This window comes from Dothidotthia symphoricarpi (genome assembly GCF_010015815.1).
Source record: "Dothidotthia symphoricarpi CBS 119687 unplaced genomic scaffold P153scaffold_4, whole genome shotgun sequence".
NCBI lineage: Eukaryota > Fungi > Ascomycota > Dothideomycetes > Pleosporales > Dothidotthiaceae > Dothidotthia > Dothidotthia symphoricarpi.
Genome location: NW_022985011.1, coordinates 1,386,955 through 1,413,086, shown reverse-complemented (window position 1 = coordinate 1,413,086; position 26,132 = coordinate 1,386,955). Strand labels below are relative to the sequence as shown.

General features: G+C 46.2%; 7 protein-coding genes across 7 annotated transcripts; 6 read left to right on the top strand and 1 right to left on the bottom strand.

The window, feature by feature from the left end:
* Nucleotides 1–6,944: 6,944 nt before the first annotated feature.
* Nucleotides 6,945–7,964, top strand: P153DRAFT_382621 (DNA repair family protein; the record flags this gene model as incomplete). Its single annotated transcript, XM_033670165.1, has 1 exon — nucleotides 6,945–7,964. One exon carries the CDS (start codon nucleotides 6,945–6,947, stop codon nucleotides 7,962–7,964), a length of 1,020 nt encoding a protein of 339 aa, XP_033527387.1.
* Nucleotides 7,965–8,393: 429 nt separating this feature from the next.
* On the top strand, nucleotides 8,394–9,879 carry P153DRAFT_354435 (NAD(P)-binding protein; the record flags this gene model as incomplete). Its single annotated transcript, XM_033666506.1, has 4 exons — nucleotides 8,394–8,454; nucleotides 8,521–8,665; nucleotides 8,756–9,291; nucleotides 9,338–9,879. 4 exons carry the CDS (start codon nucleotides 8,394–8,396, stop codon nucleotides 9,877–9,879), a joined length of 1,284 nt encoding a protein of 427 aa, XP_033527386.1.
* Nucleotides 9,880–10,306: 427 nt separating this feature from the next.
* Nucleotides 10,307–11,779, top strand: P153DRAFT_283961 (uncharacterized protein; the record flags this gene model as incomplete). Its single annotated transcript, XM_033663294.1, has 5 exons — nucleotides 10,307–11,040; nucleotides 11,096–11,166; nucleotides 11,221–11,302; nucleotides 11,357–11,565; nucleotides 11,619–11,779. 5 exons carry the CDS (start codon nucleotides 10,307–10,309, stop codon nucleotides 11,777–11,779), a joined length of 1,257 nt encoding a protein of 418 aa, XP_033527385.1.
* A 355-nt stretch (nucleotides 11,780–12,134) lies between these two features.
* P153DRAFT_284106 (glycoside hydrolase family 38 protein) lies at nucleotides 12,135–15,537 on the top strand (the record flags this gene model as incomplete). The annotated part of the gene is made up of 3 exons (XM_033663305.1): nucleotides 12,135–12,286; nucleotides 12,345–14,109; nucleotides 14,158–15,537. 3 exons carry the CDS (start codon nucleotides 12,135–12,137, stop codon nucleotides 15,535–15,537), a joined length of 3,297 nt encoding a protein of 1,098 aa, XP_033527384.1.
* Nucleotides 15,538–16,241: 704 nt separating this feature from the next.
* P153DRAFT_268250 (uncharacterized protein) lies at nucleotides 16,242–16,694 on the top strand (the record flags this gene model as incomplete). The annotated part of the gene is made up of 1 exon (XM_033662885.1): nucleotides 16,242–16,694. A coding segment is annotated over one exon (453 nt), but the record flags the coding sequence as incomplete, so codon positions are not given.
* Nucleotides 16,695–17,818: 1,124 nt separating this feature from the next.
* P153DRAFT_393934 (serine threonine protein kinase-like protein) lies at nucleotides 17,819–24,504 on the top strand. Its single transcript, XM_033671279.1, has 2 exons — nucleotides 17,819–18,709; nucleotides 18,760–24,504. Exons 1-2 carry the CDS (start codon nucleotides 18,176–18,178, stop codon nucleotides 24,016–24,018), a joined length of 5,793 nt encoding a protein of 1,930 aa, XP_033527382.1. The 5' UTR covers nucleotides 17,819–18,175; the 3' UTR covers nucleotides 24,019–24,504.
* A 635-nt stretch (nucleotides 24,505–25,139) lies between these two features.
* Nucleotides 25,140–25,485, bottom strand: P153DRAFT_283390 (uncharacterized protein; the record flags this gene model as incomplete). Its single annotated transcript, XM_033663259.1, has 2 exons — nucleotides 25,140–25,322; nucleotides 25,375–25,485. The coding sequence occupies 2 exons, from the start codon at nucleotides 25,483–25,485 to the stop codon at nucleotides 25,140–25,142; spliced, it is 294 nt and encodes a 97-aa protein (XP_033527381.1).
* Nucleotides 25,486–26,132: the final 647 nt, after the last annotated feature.

Sequence of the window (26,132 nt, the reverse complement as noted above, 5' to 3'; positions counted from 1 at the left end):
TAATAATCTATAAGTTAAAGTTTTCTTTTATACTAATATAGGTAGCTAGTAAGTAATTATATATTAGAATTAATTAGTTAAGCTAATAGTTATCTTAGTTAAAGTATACTTATGCGTAGAGGACAGAGATTAATGTATAATCTTATTATTATATTTTTATATACGTATTTTAATTGTTTATTAGTTATTAAGATTTATACTAACTATAGCACCTAAAGTATAACCTAGTTATGTTCTTCTATATTTTATTACTATTACTATTACTATTACTATTACTATTACTACTACTTTAAAATCAGCTAGCTTTATCCTTATTCTATTATAATTTTATAGCTTTATATTAAGCTATTATACCTTTTAAATTACTACTATAATTTCTTTTTTTTAAGTAGTATAACTAGAATCTATAAAAGCTTACTTAAAGTAGCTTTTATTTTAAATTAAAGAGTATTATTATACTACTTAGCAGTAAGCTTACTACGTTAAAAAAGCTAAGTATTAAAGAAAGACTTATTAGTTTTATAAACATATATTAGAAAAACTAAATGCTAATTATAAAAAGCTATACTTTAAGTTTCTTATTAACTTAAAGTATTTTACGATATATTTATTTTTAATGTAGAAGGTATTACTATTTAACTAAGAAATATCTTTTTGTTTTTTTACTACCTAATAAAGTCTTTAAAGATCTTATTAAAGATATCTAGAATACTATACTAGTACTAGTAATTACTTATATTAATTCTTTTTATTTTTATTTTCTTTTAGAATATAGTATAACAACTTCTAACCTACGCTAATAAAGTTATATTATTAATTAAGTATAATTATCGTAGTAAAGAAAATAAAACACAATAGATAAAAAAATAAATTAAGTAATTAAAATTTTAATTTTAAGGTAAAAATAATATTTATATACTAGCTTACTTTTAAAAACTATTCTTAATTAGTTATATTATTAAGATTATTAGTTAATTAAAGAGTTTTCTTAACTTAACTATAGTTTATAACCTAGAGCTAAACTAAACTTTAATTACTACCTAGGCTCTTAAATATATATCTGTATTAGTATATTAAGTAGCTCCTAAATATAATATAGCTAATTTGCTCTCTATTACTTTAACTATATACTTCTACTAATATTTATTAGGTAAAAAGGGGCTAGGTATTTGCTTTAATATTGAGTTACTATATTAGATTCTTACTATATTGTTTCTATCTGCCTGTACTACAAGTATAAATACGCTATAAACCTAGGAATAATAGTATACTTATTAGTTCTAAATTAAAGCTACCTTTCTTAGGTACTATTATTTAAGATAGTTTATTATCTTATATCTATTATATATATTATTTAGGCAAAAGCCTATAGCTTTTGCTTTATTCTATTAGAAGTAAGCAAATATACTATAAGTACATTATTCTAAAGAAGTAGTATATAACCTTAATTAATAATAAGGGATTCAAGATTTAAGAATAATTACTTATCTTTATATTATAACTTTTATATAGAGTAGCCTATCTTAAAGTATCTTTTACTTTCTTTTATTTTATAATAGGGTACTAATATATTTAATCCTTATTCTAGTAAACCTAATTACTAAGTTATTAACTTTATATAAAGTTACTATTATTTCTCGTAGTATTTATATTGCTAGCTAGCCTTTTAGTTATATTACAATACTTCTTAGTACTAAAAGTTAGAGTAGAAGATTTAAATTTAGTAATTAAAAACTATTTTAAAATAGTAACGGTAGAACTAATAGTTTAAGCAAAGCTTCTCCAAAATTAACTTATTAAGTCTCTTAAAATTTAGTTAAATTATTTCAGATTAGCTTTCTTTCTTACTACCTTAACTAAAAAGCTATAAAGCTTCTAAACATTGAGTCTTTATAAGTCTTTTAAGTTATTACTATTAAACTTATTTAATATTTTTTTAAGGTAGGTTTTACGTAGCTCTTTAGTAAAATACTAGCTTTTGTTATCTTTTTATACTTTACCTACTTAGTATATATAATTAAACTTTATAGTAAAAAAGTTTGTATAGCTTTAAAGTAATAGTTTTCTAATAAGTAAGTTAAACTTTAGCTCTACTTTTATATATTATTCGTTTTCTACTAGGTACTATTATAATTATAGAATTCTAATTTTATTACTATCTAGAATACTTACTAATTACTTATTTTATCTACATTCTATATTTCTAGTATACCTATTTTAATTATTTTTTAGTAATATATTAAATAGTAGGTTACTAAGTAAGTAATCTCTCTACTAGTAAGCTGTCTATAGTCTAATCTATAAATAATTTAATTTTTTTAAGGAAGATAGTTATATTTATACTAAAAATGCTTAATAGCTTATTACTAAATAATATAATTTCAAGAATATAGACTTGTACTATACCTTAATATACTACTACGTAAGTTACTTCTACTATAAACTATACTTTTTAATTATAGATTTACTTAAAGAGTACTATTATTATATCTTTAAATATTTAGTTTATACTTTTAAGTAACTTCTAACCTACTATAAATACTTCTAGTATAGGCTTTTTTTTACTTTCTTTAGTTAACAGGTTATAACAGTTATTTACACTATTAGCTAGGTAAACTATAACTATAAAGCTACTAGTAAAATAAGTAACACTACTACTTTCTTTATATCTACTTCTTCTTTTTTTACGTTTAATAGTAGGTTAAGTTTAGTTTATACCTAATATAATTAAAAGGTTAAGTTAGCTATTATTACTAAGGTAGGTTAGTATTAATACTTAAGCTTAATTAGTCTACTACTCTTTTTCTAGACTATATTTATATATATATATATATATATATATATATATATATTCTTTTTTATACTTTTTACTATTTCTTTCTTACTACTTTTATAATTTAAAGTTAGATAGCTTATTATTATTTTTATAGTAATATATTAATATCTTATTCTATAGTATATATAAGCTACTTTTTAGCTAGTTTACCTAAATAATATATTAAGCTTTAGAACCTAGTATTTAGCTTTACTATTATTATTTATTAGGTCTATTCTAATCTCCTAGTTTCTATTCTTATTTAATACTATTATTATTTTACTTAATAATCTAGTAATAACTTAGTAAAATATCTATTTAATTTTAATTAATAATCTATTACTATCTTAGCTAAAACCTATTTTACTATTCTTATTAATAATATATTCTTTATCTTAGCTAATAGTCTAGTGTTATTATCTATTATTATTTTAGTTAATAATCTGTATTTTGTTTACTTAATCTTATATTGGTTAAAGCTCTACTACTATAGTTCTTAGAGTAAGTATCATAGTTCAAGTCCTTATATTAGTTACTATTTAATATAGCTATTTACTTATATTTATATTAAGATAGAAGTATATTACTTTTCTCTATAGGTATCTACTCTTTAGTCTATTCTAGCCCTAATAACGCGTTAGAGTCCCCTATTATATACTATCTTTTGCTAAGCCAAATTTCCTAATACTACTTTTTATATACCTCCAATAACCTATTAAGCTTAACACTATATTATATATTACTCTATTATACTACTTCTATATTATACCTTTCTATAATATTAATAACCTATTTACTTAATAAATCTTATAAGTTTAAAAGTTTTCTAAGTTTATTTATTATATTTGCTAGAGCTACTAGAACCTAAGGTATTATATAGCTATAGATAAGAGTATAACTTTCTACTATAGGTACACTAAAAAAAAGTCTTATATTTAAAAATAAGTTTAATTAAATAATTTATTAAATATAGTACTTTAGAAATTCTAATTATTAACTAAACTAGCTTTTTTAAAGTGAAAGTCTAAATCCTTATAAAAGCTCTTATAGACTTAAGTTATATTATAGAAAACTTAATTTCTATTATACTTTAGCTTTTATACTTTACTTTACTCTTAATAATTTTACTAGTAAAACTAATATATTACTACTTTTGTAAATAAATATATACGTTTTATAAATAACTTACTTATATTAGTACTATTACTAAAACAGTTATAGTATCTTTAATTTACAGCTATTAGTACTAATAGATAAAGAAAACCTTTTATAGAGTTAGGCTAAGTAATATTCTATTTAAAGTATTTTAGGTGTTATATAAGCTCTTTATAAAATATAAAGCTATAACCTTACTAATAAAATTATTATATCTACCTAAGAAGTATTACTAGCTTTTAGAAATCTAACTACTAGTAATAATATTATTACTATTACCTCTACCTACGTAGCCTATATAAAGGATTTAAGGTAGTTAAAGGCTAAAGCCTAAGTTTTTAATTACTTTTAGAAACCTAGCTAAAAGCCTTTAGATAGATTTTGCTAATATAAAGGATTAGTATAATAAACGTATATAAAGTTCTATTTATTATAGAACTTTAGAAAGTAAAAAAGTAAATGTAATAGTTTAGCGTAATAAATATAAAAATTTAATTAAAAATAGTATTCAATAACTTAGTAGCTACTATTACTAAGTTAAAGAAGAGTCTAAGTAAAATATAGTTAAAGGTAGTTAAAATATATATAGCTTTAAAAATTACACTCTATAGAAAGATAAAATTATTAGTTATAATTATTTAACATAATAAGTTCATAAATAACTATAAAATTCGCTAAATTTAGTATTATTTTAGGTTTATAGCGTATTTGTACTTGTAGTACAGATAGATAGACGTAACACAGTAAGAATCTAATATAGTAACTTTATATAGAAGCTAATACCTAGCCCCTTTTTATATAGTAAATATTAGTAGAAGACTATAGTAAAAATTTAGTGTTATAAACTACTCTAGTAGATCTATTTAAAAACTTAGAGAGTTCTATAAACTTTTTTTTTTAAATATTCTTTCTTAAAGCTTATAAAAGTTATTTAAGTATATTATTAGTATATTACTTTCTAGCTTAAATACTAACTAAAGTACTCTTCTTAATTTTATACTTATTCTTAAAGTTATATTAAAGGACTATAAATTAATTTATTAATAACACTAAATTAATACTGTTTTTAACTTTATTAGTTATAAATCTTTTTAGATCTATACCTAATAGTAGTAGTAGTCTTATATAACTTATATAAGAATTAGCTTATAAGTAGCCTAAAAAACTAATTAAGAGTTATTCTAAGCTAAGAAATTAACTTAATTTAAATTAAAGTAACTATAAAAAACTTTTACTAGATCTTTATAGTATAATAACACAATTTGCTTACTATACTAGATATTATAAATAAATTAAAAAACGCTTACAGCTTAGCTTATTAGTAATAATAGTTACTACTGGCCTAGGCTTACGTTATAATTAGGTTGGATATATATTAATTTAACTTTAGATTAATCTTACTACTCTATATTAAAATATCTTTAAGTTTAATTCTATATACGCGTTTTGTAGTAATAATATAATTTTTATTTTCTTAGGATGTAACGCTATAGCCTAATTCTATTAGCTAAGATCTATAGGTTCTATATAGTATACTTTAGAATAGCTTAAGTTTTTATAGCTTATAATATATTATCTATTAATTCTTTTAATCTGCTCTAGTAATAAACTTAGAGCTATAAGTAGGTAAAAAAGGTACTATTTACAATTATAGCCTTAAACCTTAAGTTAAATAGAATAATAATTACTATGTAGCTCTAACTTTATATATTTATTTACAGGTTAAGAAGTTAGGTATTTAGGAGTAGTATACTAACAGGCTCTTTAATACTCTTATTATATACTTTTACACGTATCTATTATATAAAATAGACTAGGTATTAGCTTCTCTACTTATTAAATATATAGAACCTTTCTATAATATGTCTTTTAATTAATAATAGCTATATAACTACACTATAAACTAAAATAATTACTAAAAGTAAAGTGCTATTCTAATCTTTTTCTCCTATATTACTTCTTATTTAGATATCTAATTTTCTCTTTTTTTAAATACTAACCCTTACTAATTAATTTTAACTAAAATATATTAAAAATTATTAGTATAAAGAGAAATAAATAAATACTTATATAGATCTATACTATAAAGGCTAGTTTTAGCTTTTGTAGCTCTGTCTATATTCTGTTATTTTTTGACTTGTATATTTCTACTCCCTACTTTGCTCTGTTTTAAAAGCTACGTACTCTTAAAGCCTTGTACTCTATAGTCTACTTATTTCATTAAAATTTTTACCTAATAATACAACGTTACAGAACCTAATATTTTTCTGCGGATGGATCTATTTGTATCCCGGTCTTCGCTAGCTAGTAGTAACAGTGTACGAGAATCCTTAACATCTGCACAGACCAGAAGAAATCAACGACATCATCGCGCTAACAATAATATTGCCACTTGCACCCCTTCGCGATGGCAATCAAGTGCGGACCCTTTGACTCCGAGCTGGTTCTAATTGCTAAGCACTGCTATATCTACTTAAATTACCCCTTTTACGCCAGCTCTCACAGTCAGGCGCTGTCTATAGTGTTAAAGTCTGTTGTCAATTGTCGCTTTCTCCCCGCGTTTGTGGTCAACAATCAAGTTATACGACTACACAACCCCTGAACAGGAAATCGTCGGTCCACCAGCAACACAAACCTTCCAAAGGAAGTTACTCAGATAATTGAGGCCACGAACTAGACTCTGGCCAAACAAAATTCGACACCGCTTACGAGATCTCACACAGACGTGAGAGAACTACACGCACACGGCAGCCATTCCAAGTGCCTTGATCCCTCAACTTCTGGGCTCCCAATTCACCGTACTTTTTTCAAATATCAACCTGCTTCTATCATTCTTTACCTACAATTGGAAGCAGTCACGTCCCTGATCAAGGCGCGTTGTATGACTCGGACGGCTCCCTGCGACCTTCAGCTTAGTGTCGTGCGACAAAGAACAGCTACGAAACATCTCAAGAGACAACGGAATTCCACATCGATGGCTATGAAGCGTGGTGCTCTCGATACGTTCTTCAAACCTGCAACAGCTAAGAAGCCAAAGTACGAAATTAGTGAGCACAAGACAGGCCACGCGAACTATCCGTTTTCTATCCCGCATCTGCCTAGTGAATTCGCAGAGCAGTTAGGTTTCGCACCTGCCGAGGAGGGAAAACTCCTGAACGATCAGCTAGACTTGGACCTTGTCTATTATGAACCGTACATTCCATCATCTATCGCAGCAGGCTTGTTTGAGTTTCTGCGTCAGGAGCTTCCGTTCTACCGTGTGCAGTACGCGATCAACCGTGGAGGCGTGCAGACGATGATCAACACGCCGCGCTTCACCACAGTCTTTGGTATCGATGCGACGGCACGATTCGGTGATGACGGAGAGCTTTTTGATATTAAGACTGGCAAAAACGTTGGACCAGGACGCTACAAGTGCAAACCACGGCCACTTCCACAATGTCTGGACATGCTACGCAATTTTACGGAAGGCACCACGAATGAAACCTTCAACTTTTGTCTTGTCAATTACTACGCCGATGGTCAAGACAGCATCTCTTATCACTCTGACGATGAGCGATTTCTCGGTATTGATCCTGCCATCGCATCCTTTACACTAGGGGCCCGGCGCGACTTCTTGATGAAGCATAAGCCTATCGTGCCCGGCAAGGGCGAAGTCATAAATGAACCCAAGCAGATCAAGCTACCGCTTGGTCCAGGAGACATGGTTCTGATGCGAGGAAAGACACAAGCCAACTGGCTTCACAGTATTCCGAAGCGGGCGGGTGTTGACGCGAGCAAGGGAAGAATTAACATCACCTTTCGCAAAGCTATGGTGAAAGGCGGCACGGACAACTACTATCAGTATAACGTGGGTACCGGCGGTGTACATAGGTGGAATGCCGGGCAGAAGAAGATGCTGCCTTGGGTTTCAGAAGGAGTAGCAACGGCGGTCACAAAAGACGAGATTCCAGTGGTTGCTGCTGACGTAGCAGCAGCCAGCGGTCAAAATTGACATGTATACTTGGTCAGACGCTTTAAGGCGGGTGATGGTGATGTCCATCAACCTTTTCCCAAGCATACGTTGGTAGAGTATGCACCATAAGCGGGTCTACCGCTTCTTTGGGCTTGATACAGTAGTATTGGTAGTATAATCGCAAATAAACGACAATTGATAACGGACCAATTCCATCTCTGATTGGAGTACGATTGTTGGCAAGCATTGTTTAGGAGCTAATTTCAAGTGAACCAGTTTTTGTATCAAATACAAGCACGTTCTCGCCATGACGTATTCTCGAGATCTCGATGTCGGAAGCGATGCCATTCAGGGATAGAACAGCCGTATTCATACCGTCGCATTTCTCCCATGATGACCTTAGACAAGCGCAGCCTGTAGGAAGCTATGCCCACGATTTGAGTCCACTGCGCAATCACTGTTCCGACTATGTTTGCTGTCAGAAGCCCTGGCGCTGCCGATGTCTCCAACGGCACCAATGGTATGAAGCGTGCGTGCTCAATCCACTCCACATGCTACGCAGATCCACACTCTGCATACTGACCAGTTTTGTTAGGCCGGCGAAACTCTACAATCTTCAATCCCAGATCGCATGTCACAGATGAGCTTTGGAGGCAGGCACCTGTACTTTGTGGCAGTACGCGATTTGAACCGCTGCACGACACAAGAAACATACTTGTCACTGGAGGAGCTGGATTCATGTATGTCAACTACGCGGCACTCTTGCACAAACTTGCAGGTGATTCGTAACGTCACATCTTTGGGTGATTTTGCGTACTGACATGCGACAGAGCATGTTGGTTTGTTCGCCATCTTGTTCTCACGTATCCTGATCATTATAACATCGTGTCCTTTGACAAACTCGACTATTGTGCGACCCTCAACAACACAAGGATACTTGACGAGCTACCGAACTTTACATTTGAACAAGGAGACATCACCTCGCCAGCCGACGTGAAGAGCGTCCTTCGCAAACACCGCATTGACACCATTTTCCATTTTGCGGCGCAATCGCATGTCGACCTCAGCTTTGGCAATTCGTATCAATTTACAAACACCAACGTCTACGGAACCCACGTGCTCTTGGAGAGGGCACGAGAGCACGGGGTAAACAGGTTTGTACATATCTCAACAGACGAAGTTTATGGCGATGTGCCCACGGGCGCGGCAGATCTTAGTGAGACGAGTCTGCTTGCACCTACGAATCCGTATTCGGCGAGCAAGGCCGCGGCAGAGATGATGGTCAGCGCATACCGAAGTAGTTTCAAGCTTCCGCTCATCACAGTGAGAGCAAATAACGTCTACGGGCCTCATCAATTTCCTGAAAGTACGTACTTCCGTTCACAGTGGTAGACGGGGCTCATGTTGCACAGAGATCATTCCCAAATTCATCATGCTGCTACGACGACACAGGAAGCTTCTTGTTCACGGCGACGGATCTCCTACGCGACGCTATCTATATGCAGGGGATATTGTAGACGCATTAGACACCATCTTGCATAAAGGAGTCATCGGCCAAATCTACAATATTGCTTCCCACGATGAAGTATCTAACATCGACATCTGCCATCGGTTGCTGGGTCTTTTCGCGATACCACACCAAACAGGCGCCGAGCTGAAGAGATGGGTACACCATACGGAAGATCGGCCATTCAATGATCAGCGATACGCGACAGACGGGTCAAAACTCGCGGCTCTTGGTTGGCAACCCAGAATGAGCTTCGACGAGGGGCTCAAGATTACCGTGGACTGGTATCGCAGGTTTGGCGAGGTATGGTGGGGTGATATTGGCCGGGTGCTCACCTCGTTTCCTGTTGTCGATGGGAATGAGATTTGGACAAAGGAAGAACACGACGACTTGCCGTCGTCGGATGGAGAGTACGGCGCATCAATGGAGACAGAGGAGCTGTGTTAGGGGACTTGCATTGGTCAGAGCAATAATCGAAGCATGCCGCGTGAAGTGTTGTCGGGCTGGTCAAAATGATAGTGATTGTTGCGTAGACGTTCAATCAGCTTGCCGTAGGCTCATGCAGGGTCCAAGCAGCTGAGGGAGAGCACAGCCCTCGACCTGACGAGGATGAGACGCCAGCAATTGGGCTCAGCTTTAGGCATCCTGAAACACAACACCTTTGCCCCTCGACGCTCAAATCAATCTCGCGCTGCCTTGCGACACTCCAATTCACTCTGACTCTGGCCCCGAAATACCCAAAGACTCGCATCTCGCATCTCGCTCACAGCTTCACAAGCGTGCACTGCTCAGCTGCCAAGCATACACTTCCCCACACGCAGCCGCACCCGCGACTTGTACACACCACCCCCAACCACCGGTACACGACGTAACCATGGGTTTTCTGAGCAAGAAGAAGGACGACGGCGACGACAGCAGCCGCTCCAAGCTGTTCGGAGGCCGGACTAAGGAAAAGGCCGGCCAGGCGGCCCAGAACCCATACGCCGCGCCTCCCGCGAACGATCCCTACGCCGCACCTCCGGCCTACTCGGGTGGCCAAGCCTCGATCCGACCAGAGAAAACACCTGCCGTGACAGGCGCTGGACAGCCGTTCGGACAGCGGGGCGGCTATGGCGCTCAGGGCGGGAGCTATGGTGCTCCATCAGGCTATGGGAACGACCGCTACGGAGGCGATGCACCCACCGGGCCCCCTTCTCGCGGCCCTGGAGGTTATGGCGGGCTTGGAAGGACCTCATCCAACGACACCATGAGCACCGACGTGGGTCGCAACGAGCTCTTTGGCAATGCGCCTCAGCGCGTCCAGCAACAATCGCAGCAACAACTTCCCCAAGCCGGGGGCTACGGCCAGAGTGGGGCCAGCGGTGGATATGGCGCCACCTCTGGGGGATATGGTGCTGCTCCTGGCGGGTATGGAGCCTACGGCGACCGTGAACTGACCGCCGAAGAGCAGGAGGAAGAGGACATCAGCGCCACCAAGACGGAGATCAAGTTCATGAAGCAGCAGGATGTTTCTTCCACGAGGAACGCGCTGCGCCTTGCCCAGCAAGCTGAGGAGACAGGCCGTGATACGCTGGCGCGATTGGGGGCTCAGGGAGAACGCATCCACAAGTACGATCAACCTCGCAGTGGCCGTCGTGTGTCGGTGATGCTAATGCCTGAGTAGTACTGAACGCAACTTGGACCTTGCCTCTACGCAGAACAGAATAGCAGAGGACAAGGCGCGCGAGCTGAAGAGTGAGTGATGTATCTGTCAATTGCCCGAGGATAGGGTCGCTGACTGTGCGACAGCTCTGAACAAGTCCATGTTCGCCATGCATGTGTCCAATCCCTTCACAGCATCATCGCGTCGTGAGGCACGCGACCAGAAGATGTAAGTCTATTTCAACTGCATATCAAAAGCCATATAGGAGCTGACACTCGATAGTATGGAAACCCACCGCACTGAGCGCGAGCAACGAGACGCTACGCGCAAAGCAGCATGGGAATCGTCTGCGCGCAACGACGGCGTGAACCGCAACATGCAGGGCGCGGGCAGAGGAGCCACCAAGGGAAGCCTTGCTGAGCGAGCCAAGTATCAATTTGAAGCTGATTCGGAAGACGATGAGATGGAGAATGAGATTGACGGCAACTTGGGTACGTGGAATGCATGTTTACGCTTTGATGGTGGGATACTAACGCCATGGTAGACGCTCTGCACGGCGCCGCTAAGCGGCTCAATCAACTGGGACGGGCGATGGGCGAGGAAGTCGACACGCAGAACACGCACATTGATCGGATCATTGGCAAGACGGACAAGGTGGATGACCAGATTGCCATGAACCGCGCAAGGCTCGATCGTATCAAGTGAGTGGGTGTAGGAAGGGATGTAGTGTTGGACTGTGTGGGGTATGTAGTGTTTTGGCGTATGGGTATTGTGCAAGAATGGAACGTATTTGGCCGTGTCATGCATGTTGAAGTGTATTCATATGCGCTCACACAGTGCAGATGTTGACAAGTCGATGAGTCATTTTGGCACGTTGAATAAAGCACATGCACAGTTTGTTGTTGTTGTTGTTGGTGGTCATGTCGACCCAGATGCGGGGAAAGCTCCCGACGGTTCATGCAAGGTACTCGAAGCTATCCACGACAGCTCCAGCTCAGCTACCGCCTAGCGACAGCTTCGACACGCACCACACCACGCACATCCACAGCAAGCAGCCAACATGGGCGGCGAGACCAACCGCATCGTGCCCGTGTCTGCGGCGTACCCGCAGCTGGCGACGGGGCCTGTCGGCAAGCAGATCCACGACATCTACCAGAGCCGGCTGAGGCAGTTCCTCGACGGCGGCCAGTACAAGGAGCAGGGCCTGCTGGGGTAACTACCACCGCCGCGCATTCCATGGCCGAGGCCGCCCTGCTCACCCCTCTCGCAGCAAACTCGACGAGGCCCGCGCATCGGGCGCCGACCACGTCCAGCTCGCCGTCTACTCGCCGCCCGGCCTCGAGCGCCCGCTGTTCAAGGACGCGACCTCGCACGGCTTCCTGCCCGTCCTCGTCGGCGCGTCGTTCGGCCCGAGCTGGTCGACGCACTGGTTCCGCGTCCGGCTCACCGTGCCCAAGCACCTGCGCGACAAGGAGCACCTCGAGTTCGTGTGGGACGCCGACAACGAGGGCGCCATCTACACCGAGGACGGAGACACGGTCCACGGCCTGACGGGCGGCGGCGAGCGCACCCAGTGGATCCTGCCCGCTGCCTTCCGCGATGGCAAGCAGCACACCTTCTACATCGAGATGGCCTGCAACGGCATGTTCGGCAACGCGCCCGGCGACGACTCGATTCAGCCGCCCAACCCGGACCGCTACTTCCGCCTGCACACGGCCGACATCGTCGCCGTCAACCTGCCCGCGCGCGCCCTGTACTTTGACTTTCTCGAGCTGGGCGACGCCGCCCGCGAGTTCCCCCAGGAGTCGTGGGAGGCCCACCAGGCCCAGCAGCTCGCCAACCGCATCATCGACGTCTTCGTGGCCGGCGGCGGCAGCAACGAGAGCATCGCCCAAGGCCGCGCCATTGCCCGCGAGTTCGTCGGCGACGTCGACTCCCACAAGGTGTACGCGGGCGACCAAGACGCCCTTGTGACGGGCATCGGCTACTGCCACATCGACACGTGCTGGCTGTGGCCCTTTGCAGAGACCAAGCGCAAGGTCAACCGCTCCTGGTCGAGCCAGTGCGACCTCATCGACCGCTACCCCGAGCTGCGCTTCTGCTGCTCCCAGGCCCAGCAGTACAAGTGGCTGGAGCAGGACTACCCCTCCACCTTTGACCGCGTCAAGAAGAAGGTCAAGGAGGGCTCCTTCCAGCCCATTGGCGGCAGCTGGGTCGAGCACGACACCAACCTCCCCGGCGGCGAGTCTCTCATCAGGCAGTTCCTGTACGGCCAGCGCTACTTCGAGAGCAAGTTTGGCCAGCGATGCCGCACCTTCTGGCTGCCAGACACCTTCGGGTACTCGACCCAGCTGCCACAGATCTGCCGCCTGGCGGGCATGACGAGGTTCCTAACCCAGAAGCTGAGCTGGAACAACATCAACAACTTCCCTCACACTACCTTCAACTGGGTCGCCCTCGACAACAGCCAGGTCATCTGCCACATGCCACCTTCAGAGACGTACACTGCCGAAGCAAACTTTGGAGACGTGAAGAGGAGTATCTCTCAGCACAAGTCGCTTGATCAGGATCGAACGTCGCTGTTAGTCTTTGGCAAAGGCGACGGTGGAGGTGGTCCCACCTGGCAGCATCTGGAGAAACTTAGACGCTGCCGCGGTATCAGCGACAAGACCGGACTGCTGCCCCGTATCAAGCTCGGTGACTCGGCCGATGACTTCTTCGACAAACTGGAAAAGAGGGTGGAGAATGGCACGGAGCTTGTCACCTGGTACGGCGAGCTCTACTTTGAGCTTCATCGCGGAACATACACCACGCAGGCAAACAACAAGCGCAACAACAGAAAGTCGGAGATTATGCTCAGAGACATTGAATACCTGGCAACCTTGGCCACAATCAAAAACGGTTTTGGTAAAAGCACCTCGTACAAGTACCCCAAGAAGGACATTGACAATATGTGGGAAAACGTCCTGTTGTGTCAGTTCCATGATTGCTTGCCGGGAAGCTCTATCGAGATGTGCTATGACGATTCTGACAAGGTACCAGATTTTCCACGCTTTCTGACTCCCGTATACTAAACGTCTTAGATATATACCGACGTCTTCGTTACTGGCGAGAGGCTGCTTGCAGATGCCTTGTCCGAGCTTGGATTCGACGACGAATCAGTCCTGGGACCAGATAGCAAGCTCGTTGCATTGAACACGTTGCCTTGGACACGCACTGAAATTGTCAAGCTTCCTGGGACTGCCAGCTCGTCTCCCTATGGACTGGCTCATGGAAATGGACTTAGTCCAATGTCAATACGCGCTTTATCCTCGCCACATTCCGCAAGCGTCGCTTCGATCAAGGAAACAGGTGATAATATCTTCGAACTCCGCAACTCGCAATTTATTGTACAGATCTCCAACGGTGCCATCACCTCGCTACACGACATCTCCGCTGATCGCGAACTAATCCCCAAAGACCAAAAAGCTGCCCAACTCGTCATCTTCGACGACAAGCCGCTCTACTGGCAGGCTTGGGATGTCGAGGTGTATCATCTCAATTCTCGAAAGGAGCTCACCCCTGCGAAGGTCTACATCTCTTCCGACAGTATACACCGTGTATCACTTTCGATTGAGACGAAAATCTCTGACAAGTCTTGGATCAAGACCACCATCTCTCTCCCCGCCGCCGTAGGCAACGTCCCCACAGCAATTGAGATTGACGCTGAGATAGAGTGGCACGAAACAATGAAATTCCTCAAGGTCGAATTTCCAGTCGACATTGTCAACACCGAAGCGAGCTACGAAACGCAATTTGGCATTGTCCGTCGTCCGACGCACTACAACACCAACTGGGACATGGCAAAATTTGAAGTGTGTTGTCACAAGTGGGCCGATCTCTCGGAGGCTACGTACGGCGTGTCTATTTTGAATGACAGCAAGTACGGCTTTGCGGTGGCAGGAAACGTGATGCGACTCTCACTTCTCCGTGCACCCAAGGCACCTGATGGACACGCCGACATGGGTAACCACAAGACGCGATATGCCATGTTCCCGCACGCTGGGCCTCTGAACGAGGCTACTGTCCGCAAGGCTTTTGAGTTCAACAATCCGCTGAAGATTGTCGGCCACAGAGCCGAGACTACGCCTTCACTTCTGGAGACGTTTCACATTCACGGCGCACCTAATCTCATCATTGATACGATCAAACGAGGCGAAGACGACGAAGACGTGTCACGTGGTGAGCTTCCTGTTAAGGATGGTCATAGTGTCATTTTGAGGGTGTATGATGCCCTCGGTGGTAAGAGCAAGGGAGTGCTGACATGGGGCGGTGTACGAGTCAAGAAGGTGGCCAAGGTCAATGCGTTGGAGGACGAGCTTGAGGATCTCAGTGGGAAAATGTTACAGATGGAGAGTGGACAGGAGGGGGTTGGAATTGAGGTCAGGGCTTTCGAGGTGGCGACGTATAAGCTTGTACTTTGAGGATGAGAAGGGTCGTTTCGTTGTGGATCATACGACAGATAGCATTATTATAACGGATCTCCCATGGTGCTCCTGTCACTCCAGCAACTGAATCGCCGTATTACTGTACAGGATGGGCAGTGGAGGAGTCGAGGCATGATGCGATCTGGGGGTGGGTATGACTGGGGCCACGGCAGCTCCTCGGTGTCTGATTGGGCGGGGATGCCGTTTAGCGTGGCCAGTAGCTCCGATGCTAGCTCTGATGGAGATCTGCGCTCTACGGCGATGGTCGAGCAGGTCATTGATGTCACTTGGACGTGCGTCCGCGCAATGGTACCATTTCAACAAAAGAAGTCGCGATTTCGTCATGACTTTGGGGGCTGGGAGACGGTACGATGTGAATCGGAGCTTGCGCAGGTACGTCAGTGGAAAGGAAACCCGGGGTACATAGGACGTTATCGACCTCGTGAAGTGTAGGGCCGTAAATGCTACTTTGCACTGTTCGATTTCGTTTGCTACAAAACCACTTAGTCAAACCAGTCTCACAATATCTTGTCCGCTCACCTTTCACATCGCCCCTGTCCAGACGTTGCTTCTCCAAACACACAGCTCTCAGCATGCCCTCCCAGAAAACTCTCCCCCAGAGGAACGCGAACCCGCACGGCGATGTCAACAGCACCACAGAGAAGAACGGGAAAGCAGATGCACCCTCCAGCAAAAGCGACAGGAAGACGGCGATGAGCTGTACAGAATATTGGGAGGATGCGGAACACCTTGCACACAACCAAGCCGAGTACAAAAAGTTCAAGACACAAGAACAGAAAATCATCGACGCGTCAGATAATGAGCAACACTCGGATAGCGCGACGTCTACCACTGGCAAGAAACGAGGGCGCGGCGCCAATGCACCCGCAACCAACAAAAAGCACAAGATTGCCGGGAGACACGACTCACCAACTGGGGCAGCTGGAGACAAGACGCGGGTTCCCTCACAAGGCCAGAAGGTTCAGTGGCAGTCGGTGGCAGGATACATAACCGGCGAAGTGGTGGAGGTGCTGTACGAGGACAAGAAGGTGGATGGCAAGTCTGTGAAAGCTACCAAGGAGGATCCTCGCGTGGTGCTGAAAAGCGATGCGTCGGGTAAAACCATCGTTCACAAACCAGAGGTTGTGTATTGGGGCTAGTGTGTCAAGGGCCGATGAGGTTGTTTCCTGTTGTTCAGCCGAGAGGTTTCTGAGCCATGTTGGGACTTGGTGTGTGTCTAGGCTAGGGTTCGTGGTTGGCATGCTCACACGGCGTGTGCCATTGCGTTACGAAGTACGCAGGTCAAAACAACACATAGTGCTCAGATCAATTAATTCAACGCAACTCAGTACGAGTTGCCAGATTGTGACTATTCAACAACTTGCTCTCTGCTTCTCAACAAGGCCAGTGTGATGAAGGGGATGAATGTGAAGGGAGCGGGGTCTGCTCAATGACGATGCTTGAGGGAAGCGTCTCCGCCGGCAACGACTGGATCTGACGGTGGTTGCGTAAGCCATTACCCCAGATTATTGCTGCAACGGGGAATGGCTCGGTGCGGGAATAGGAGCATTTGGTACTGCCCCACACGGTGAAGTTGGGTGGGTGGATGCGGACAAAAGCATCTTGCATGCAGCCTTGGCGAGCCTAGGCTTGGACGAGGGTCAGCAGGTGCAGCCAGGTTTGGGGGGTTGTTGATTCAACGTGGTGAGGCGGGCAATATGGATAACCATTGTGGAGTGCTGGGAGGATGGCAATGTAGCAGTTCATTCAGGCTGAATTGGTCACGGTATAGCTTCTGCAAGAATGCTCACGCTGTTCACGGATCATTGCCTCGGGTGAGCGAGTACGACGCAGTGTCAGGATGCAGTTTGAGGTTGATTTGCAAGGCAAAGTTAGTTTGTGACGGTCAGAAAGAAGCAGACAGGGAGGTGGTGCATGGATCGGCAGTTGCGGCGTGCAGTGGGACGAGAGGGGTGGTTGCTGTTGTGGCTAGGTAATCCAGCTCGCCGGGCAAAAGCATCGTCCGTGGAGTGTGCATCAGGCCGTGTTTAGCAGGCAGCGAGGTGTGGGCTAAACAAAGAACAGGCGCAGAGGTGCAGCGGTGCAGCAGTGCAGAGCAGCAGCGGGCACGGGCCAGGAGCAGGGCAGACGGAAGCAGCAAGAGCCATGCATGCTGCAAGTCGGCTGCAGTGGGCAGTTTGCAGTTTACGCTGGTCACGCTGGTCACGTTGGCGCCGTTTCTGCTCGCGTCGCCGACTGGCCGTGCCCCTCTTGCTGCTCGTCCTCGCTCTCTGCCCAAAAGTTGCAGAGCCACACCACCACCACCAAGCAGCGCCTCGCCCCGGCGTTCGACACTCGCTGCGTCCTCAATCGCTTTTGCCCGCCCGGCAATGCCGTGTTAGCACTGCTCTGCCGTGCTCTGCTCGCGTCTCGCCGTCAGCACACCCAGCAGCTCGACGTCTCCCAGCACCCTCGCCCGCGCCCGCACCCGCACCTGCTCCTGCACCCGCACCTGCTCCTGCACCCGCTCCCCATCACCATGATCTTGGGACCCGTCAGCCCATAGCCCCATCCTCTGCCGGCCTTTGGGACGGCCTCGCCCGCCGACCCGACCCCATCCCATATCGATACCGCCATGAACGAGATACGGCCCTTGACGCTGGCCCCGCCGGCAGTGCGCGCGCTGAGGGAGCAGGCTGCAGACGCGGCGCCCAACCGCGGGGGCATGGAGCGCACCATCAGCCAGGACATGCGAGAAGAGCAGCAGGACCTCAAGCAGGCCGCCGAGCACAGCCTCAACATCATCCTCGACCTCGACCTGCACGGCAAGATCCGCTACGTCAGCCCCTCGTGGAAGGACGTCGTCGGCTCGCTGCCCAGCCACGTCGTGGGCAAGCCCGTCGTGGACATCCTCTACGCGGGCGCCGACGGGCTCGCCGAGACGATCGAGTCGGTGCGCAAGTACGACTCGCGCAGCCACATTGCCCGCTTCTCGGTGCGTCTGGGCCCGCACTCGCTGCTGCGCAAGAAGCGCTCCCGGGCCGCCGCCGACTACGGCCAGGACATGCCCCTCTCGCCGACGGAGCCGGGGGACGACGACGAGCAGGTGCTCAGCCTGGAGGCCCAGGGCATCATGGTCTACGACCGCGCCACGGGCGCCGAGAGCCACGTACACACTCCCCCACCCTGGCCCCACGTGAATCATGCTAACGACGCCAGACTATGTGGATGGTGCGGCCGTCGGTCCTCCGCGAAGTCACCATCGACCTGCCCGAGGTGCTCGTCGAGTCGCTGGGCGTGGGCGCAGAAGTGCTGGCTCACTATCTCACCGGCCTGGCCGAGCAGGGCGCCAACGACCCGGGCATGCACCCGCCCCCGCTGCCCGTCCTCTGCCGCATCTGCGAGCGGCAGATCACCCCTTGGTGGTTCGAGAAGCACTCGGAGCTCTGTCTGCAGGAACACCGCGCCGAGATGGACGTGCAGATGGCCCAGGAGACGCTTGCCGAGCACCGCAACGCCATCGTCAAGGTGCTCGATACCCTCGAAGCGCAGAGCCAACGCTCGAGGGCCGTCTCGACGGACCTCGCCCAGTCTCTCCCCATGATTGAGTACAAAGGCATGATCATCCACCCGTCATCGACACCGTCGTCGGGAACCCCCTCCGGACGCAACTCGCCCGCTTCTCCGCCGGCGAGGTCCCGAGAACGCCCTGCCGGCTTTGGCCATCACCGTGCGCGGTCCTTTGCCGTCCGTCGACCACTGGCTCGCATCGTTGAGCTGGTCCTTGATCTGTGCGACACGGCGCTCGAGGTCAACACGCCTGCCATCAAGGAAAATGCTCGCGCCCAGTCGGCTTCTGAAATCCGCACGCAGTCTCCCCAGTCTGAGAACCGCATCTCGCAGGTCTTGCAATGGCAGTCTCCGACATCGGGCTCGCAGGACCATGGTGAGGGGCTGAGGGTGCTCTGCGAGGACACAAATGCACTAGCCAAGGCCAAGATAGATGCTGTCTTCCGACACCGACAAATTCTCGAGTACTCGGAACGTATTCGCGTTGAGTTCGATATTCTTGTGCAAGAGTGTATAGAAGCCGCTATCGTCAAGGCGGCTCGGATCGCTGCGGGCGAGGACAGCTCATCTGAAGACGAACAGCACGATGTGGAAACACCGTCAGACGTGAACAGTATACCCACGGGCGAGGAAGGCATCTTTCCGGGCTCTTTCGATGCTCCATCAGCCATAGCCCATGCCCTTCGTAATGCGCCAGACGTGCCCTTGCCCCCTCGACTTGCTCGCAGAGGATCATCCGTCGCTACTTCGAATCGGTCGAACAGCCCACAAGGAGGGTCTCAGACACCACGCTCATATGCAGGCGCCATTAGCATAGTCCATCAAAACAAGCGACATTCGATGCATTTCGAAAGCGATGCTGGTGCAGATAGCGATACCAGTCTACGTTCTTCTGTGCTGTCTGGACCTAGGCGTGCCGACTCGCCAGCGTCTGAGATGAGTCTGAGCAGGGTGGCGAGCTCACGAGAACGAAAGCGCAAGAGTCTTGTCCTACCAAGCGTCATGTCCAGCCGACAACAGTCTCCCGCTCGTTCCATGGTACCACCATCTTCGCCCTTGAGGACGACTAAACCACGTCTTCCCAGTGGCATAGAGGGTCTGCAATCCCCCATCACATCACCCATTCATGCGGCGAGCGAATTCTCCTCTCCCGCAATGACACACAGCCTCATCAATCACCATAGAAGGCAGTCATCTGCCGCAGGTTCCGACGGTCCAAGACCCGTTTCACCTCGACTTATGCCTACTACGCAGCCGCAACCGCGCGCAGTGCCACCATCAATCAAAGACTTCGAAATCATCAAGCCCATTAGTAAAGGCGCCTTCGGTAGCGTTTATCTCGTCAAAAAGAAATCGACCGGCGAGTACTATGCCATCAAAGTCTTGAAGAAGGCGGACATGGTAGCAAAGAATCAGGTCACCAACGTCAAAGCCGAACGGGCTATCATGATGTGGCAAGGTGAGAGTGACTTTGTGGCCAAGCTGTACTGGACTTTCTCGAGCAAGGATTATCTCTACTTGGTCATGGAGTATCTGAATGGTGGCGATTGTGCTTCTCTGATCAAAGTGCTTGGTGCCCTCCCTGAGGATTGGGCTATGAAGTACTTGGCTGAAGTTGTTCTCGGTGTCGAGCATTTGCACAGTCGTAGTATCGTTCATCGCGATCTAAAACCGGACAACTTACTCATCGATCCTAAGGGTCACTTGAAACTCACCGATTTTGGTCTTTCTCGAATGGGTATGATCGGTCGTCAGAAGAATGCTCTCAAGTCCGACGAACCCGCTCCAGATCTGCTCAAGTCTGGTCCTTTCCATCGCGCTACTTCAGTTGGCTCTTCTCGATCTGCATCGTTCGATTTGAACCCGTCCCCTTCCAATACACCTTCCATGACCCCTGCCCTTGCCGGAGACCTTGGTCAACCGTCATACTTCAGTCTGAACAAAGAGTCCTCTCAGGGTCGCGATCCCTCTCGAAGAACGTCTGGCAATCGCAGCGATAGCACAGATAGCGAAGCACTACAGGCCATGTTCCGCCGTTTTTCCATCGTGGACGATCAGTTTGGTCAACCTCCTCGAACTCGCTCGCCCATAGAAGAGGAGACGTACAGCGAGGATGGCTCGCCATATCTCTTTCCTATTGCGCCTTCAATGAGCCAGTCCAGCCTGGCACAAAACATGTCCTTGCCATTCTCTTCCGCGATGCCCCCACCGCCCATGGCTCTGTTTGACCCAGAAGACAGCAACCGAAGATTTGTGGGCACCCCTGACTATCTAGCCCCAGAGACCATTGCTGGCAGTGGTCAGGATGAAGTGAGCGACTGGTGGTCACTTGGATGCATATTGTTCGAATGTTTGTACGGCTATCCACCTTTCCATGCCGACACACCAGACGAAGTGTTTGAAAACATTCTCTCGCGAACGATTGACTGGCCCGAAGAAGACGAAGAAACCTGTCAGATCTCCGATGAGGCCAAAGACCTCATAAACCGGCTGTTGTGTTCGGATCCCACCAAACGACTTGGGGCGAACGCCGGGCATAAATTTGCTAGTGGCGGCGAGGAGATCAGGAATCACCCATGGTTTGAGGATATCAATTGGGATACCTTGCGCGACGACGAGGCCTCATTCATCCCCGCTCCCGAAAATCCAGAGGACACGGAGTACTTCGATACTAGAGGGGCGGCCATGGCCAATTTCACTCCCGAGTTTGAGGACCAGGGCACTTCATCTGCAGGCACGCCTAGTGCTGACTATCCTGATCGACCACATGATGCTCTATCTAGGGTACGCTCTCAGATCAGCGTGACGACAATGAAACGAGGCCTCATCCCACTACACATTCCCGCTCATGTTCGTGAAGGAAGGACGCGAAGGCTCAGCGAGCCTGTAGCTGCAGACGATTTTGGCAGCTTTAGCTACAAGAACCTACCAGTTCTCGAAAAAGCCAACAAAGACGTCATCCAAAAGCTTCGCGCCGAAGCAATGCTGCCACAGAATAAGCCTGGATCCGTGCTTCATTCTCCCAGTATCGCATCATCTTCGCCATCCCTGGAGACAAGTCCATTGATTCACGGTCCACTGAAGCGCACGCTTTCGACGAACAAGGCTACTGGCAGACCGTCGTCTCCGTCGATAAGTGGCAACAATTCTTCGCCCAGTCGTGGATCGCAGCCATCATCGCCTCTGCTTGTGCAGTTCAGCACAGGACAAAATCACGAACGAAGGAAGACCTCAAGCACCTCGTCTTCTTTGTCCCATTCGACAAGCAACCCGTCTTCTCTACAGCCAGGTAGCTTTTTCGATGCTACACGCCTCTCAGGTCTGCGACCTTCGTCAGAGGCTATATCGCCGAGTAGACTGGGCATCTCACCATCTACAGTACCTACCCATCCTGCCGAAAAGCTTGCCCCTCGTCAACGTCAAGCGTCCATTTCGCAGAGTGGTGTTGGTTCGCCACGTGCTAGGTCTCAAACAGTAGGCTCCCAAGACGGCGAGGTAGTACGCGATCTGTTACCCGGCCATCATAAACGACGGAGTCAAGTCCTCGATATCTCGCCGTCTTCATCAGACACAGAAGACTCCAGGGCTAAAGCTTTACTACGTGTCCAACGTCGCAGGCAAAGCTCCCGTAGACTTTCGCAGATAACTTTCGGCGAAGGGCCCTTCTTCCGCCCTCTTGACGTCCTGATTTGTGAGGACCATCCGGTATCCCGGCTCGTGATGGAAAAGTTGCTCGAAAAGCTACGATGTCGTACCCTGTCAGTCACCAATGGATCTGAAGCAATCCGTTATGCTATGGGTGAGGTCAAATTCGATGTCATTATGATGGAGTTTAGGCTGCCTCAAGTCAACGGCGCAGATGTCGCTCGTATGATTCGAGACACTAAAAATGCCAACACAAACACCCCAATCGTTGCTGTGACAGGGTATCTCAAGGAACTCCAAGCACCACACTATTTCGATGCACTCATCGAAAAACCTCCCACTGTTGCCAAGCTTTCAGAGACGCTGGGAAGATTATGTCAGTGGAAAGCGCCACCACCCAACTGGGTACCTAGTCAGATACATCCATCAATTCTACCGTCAGGGCTTCGTAAAGAATCAACGCGCCAGGAAGACAGTCCAACTTCGAATGCTTCCACGTTTCCTCTAGCTCCTTCTGGAAGTTACCGAGGATCAAGTCGACAGGATTCAATCAGCTCAAGCTTCTTTGGTGACAGCGAAAGTCGGGCAGGTGAGGACGCCCATGTTGCTCGTCACAGTACGGAGGAGTGGCGCGAGCGGGATATATCTCGTGCCATGGGCGGCCTGGGAATATCGGATGAAGCAGATGGTTTGGATCTCAAAGACGATGCGCACAAGCATGTTAGTCCCCCGCCCCTTCAACACACGGACTCTGCGCCGGCCGCTCTGGAGTTTGCAACGATTCGACGCCAGCGATCGGCAGAACAAGTGGGTGCCAAACGACGTCTTTTGGAGACCCGCAAGCACGAATCCGCTGAGTCTGGCGACGATGAGGATGACGAGCTGGGCCATTTCAGTGTCCGTACCAACAAAAGCCCCAAATCTCGGCCAAAGTCTTCTTCCAAACTTGGGATCGAAATGATGCGCACCAATAGCAGGGGTAGCGTCATTTCAATAGAGGATATTTGCGCCCAGGATTCAAGCCTTGTATCGTCCCCACCTCCAGCCATCACCGAGGATCGCATGGCCGAAGAACGCGAAGGCGATCTCTCAACCCACGACGTTCCACATATGTCTCTTATTCCGCCGGAAATTTTCCCTGCCATTCCTGGAGACCAAGTCGCAGAGATTGAAATGGACACGCCGAAAGCATCCCATCAGAAGCAGGCCACAACGCCAGATCCTGATCCTACGCCGAGGGCCAATAGCGTAAGGGACGCATAACGACAGGTCCGCTCGCTTCCCCTACACTCGATCATCTGTGGGTCCGACTTTGTCTTGAAATTTTGTTTGTCTTCGAGCATGGTGTTCGCTGGCGTTTTCGATGGTAGTGCACCGGGAAACAAGCCTTCGTTCTGAAACTGTACAGCGTTTTCTTTTTATGTTTGACCAAGGCGCTCTATCTTTCAGCAGGCTACGATAGCTTTTGTCCGGTGCTAAGACTGCATGTAGTAATGATCCATTTACCCTTTCTATATGATGATATAAATATACTTACAATTTGTGTTTTCATTCTCTTGCTTTGGCTTGATATCTTGTCGTATCCTCATCACCACGATGATACGTGCCATTCGGTTTATACATTTTTTTTAGGTCAGAGAGCCAGGTGACTGTTCGTTATGTTCGTACCTTGTGGCAGTGGACTGTTAATCTTAAACCAATGATTGGGCTAGACTTTCGAATTTCGAATTATATTTCATTGAAAAGTTTATATCGGACGTAACCTCTTCGACGCCCCATACTCTTGCAAAAGCTTACACACATGTCGTTGGATCCCTGGCGATTAAGTTCTCATCTCGTGGTACCTAAGCCAAAGACGATCTCCTAACCATCTCTTCAAAGTGTATTGTGAAATTAGCCCGTATTTCCTTACCATTACATGGATCTCTCACTCACGATCTCAGTCGGATCACCAAAATAATAATGTAATGTAGTTGATAAGATCAGTGCTTGATGAAAAATCAAATTCCGACCCTCATACACAAGTCTAGTATTGGTCAGATTGCCGAGGACTAGTGAGCATGTGCTGCCTGATAGGGAGGTGGGACACGACGACACTTGCGTATAAACACAAGGACAGATTGGTGGACGCATGTTAGTTTGATAATGTAAAAGTTGGGAGGCGTGATTGATGATCACTAGATCGCAAATACAACGTTTCTTTCAAGGACGACTCAATTCATAGTGGTAACAACATAAATGCATGTTGAGTTGATCTGTAGATCAAAGAGACGAGATACGTTCAAGCGTAGAGCAATGGTTTGATTATGTTTCATTATTATGAGAATATCGTAAGCTGGTCATGGACCAGTTCATTAACTCGTAGATCCTCCATATTCGATGATTTACTGCTTCCTGTGCATGCCGCCAGTGTCGCCAGTGTCATGGATCGCGTTGGGCACAGCACGCTCAATGCTCTCGGGGAGCTTCTCTTGGATCTTCTGAGGGACAATGGAAGCGGCACCTCCACCCTTGGCGTGGCTGACGTTGGTCTGGGGGCCGTGCTTGGAGCTGCCAGTGTCATGAATCTTTGTAGATGTTAGCATTGTGTTTTGACATGTGCCGAATATGGTGTCGTACCGAGTTTGGCAGGTTCTCCTCGAGGCCTTGAGGGGCCTTCTGTTGAATGGAGTGAGGGACCTTTGAGTCGCCCGCAGCGTGGGAAACGCCTTGTCCGTGCTCGTTCTGCATGTTGATGGTTGTGGTGGGTGAGGTTTGTTGGGAGTTGTTGAGGGATGAGATGGGATGAGGTGTGATTGTGTTGATGATATGATTCTAGTTCACGAGTCCTTGGGAGGTTTATATGCATCTTGAAGACACCAAATTGTCCTTTAGATCAACCGTCATCGATATGTTGCTTATGGCTACTCCCAAGCACAGCCCCCTACGACATATACTGACGTTGGTATCTCAACGTCATCTCTATCCATAGACGAGTCTAACAGACGGACGATATGTCTATCGGGGTCCGATTGAGCCGGGGCCCGAATCTCATGTACCTATCAAGCTGATCATCATGTGGTGAGCATTGGACCACGCCTGCAATTGTATTGCATCATGACTTTGCCGTTGCATATCATTGTCAGACTTGGCTCTTCTTGACGCCTACATGAAATCAGGGTCCATCAAATGTGAACCGCGTAGAAGCTAATTGGTGTTCGGGGTAACCAGCTTCTGGCTCAGCAATCGTTACATGGGCTTGCGACCTCATGTCGTTTGGAGTTGTGGATGACAGGATGACGTATCACGCTAGACTGTTTTGGGGTGGATTGCGCGCCGGAGATACGCATGTAAAGGAAGGCGCGATGATAGAAGGACAAACGCTGGATGTAGAGATG

Coding starts and splice junctions, on each gene's coding strand:
- P153DRAFT_393934 (XM_033671279.1), top strand. CDS start 18,176: ATGAACGAGATACGGCCCTTGACGCTGGCCCCGCCGGCAGTGCGCGCG. Junction 18,710..18,759: donor CCACGGGCGCCGAGAGCCAC/GTACACACTCCC, acceptor TAACGACGCCAG/ACTATGTGGATGGTGCGGCC.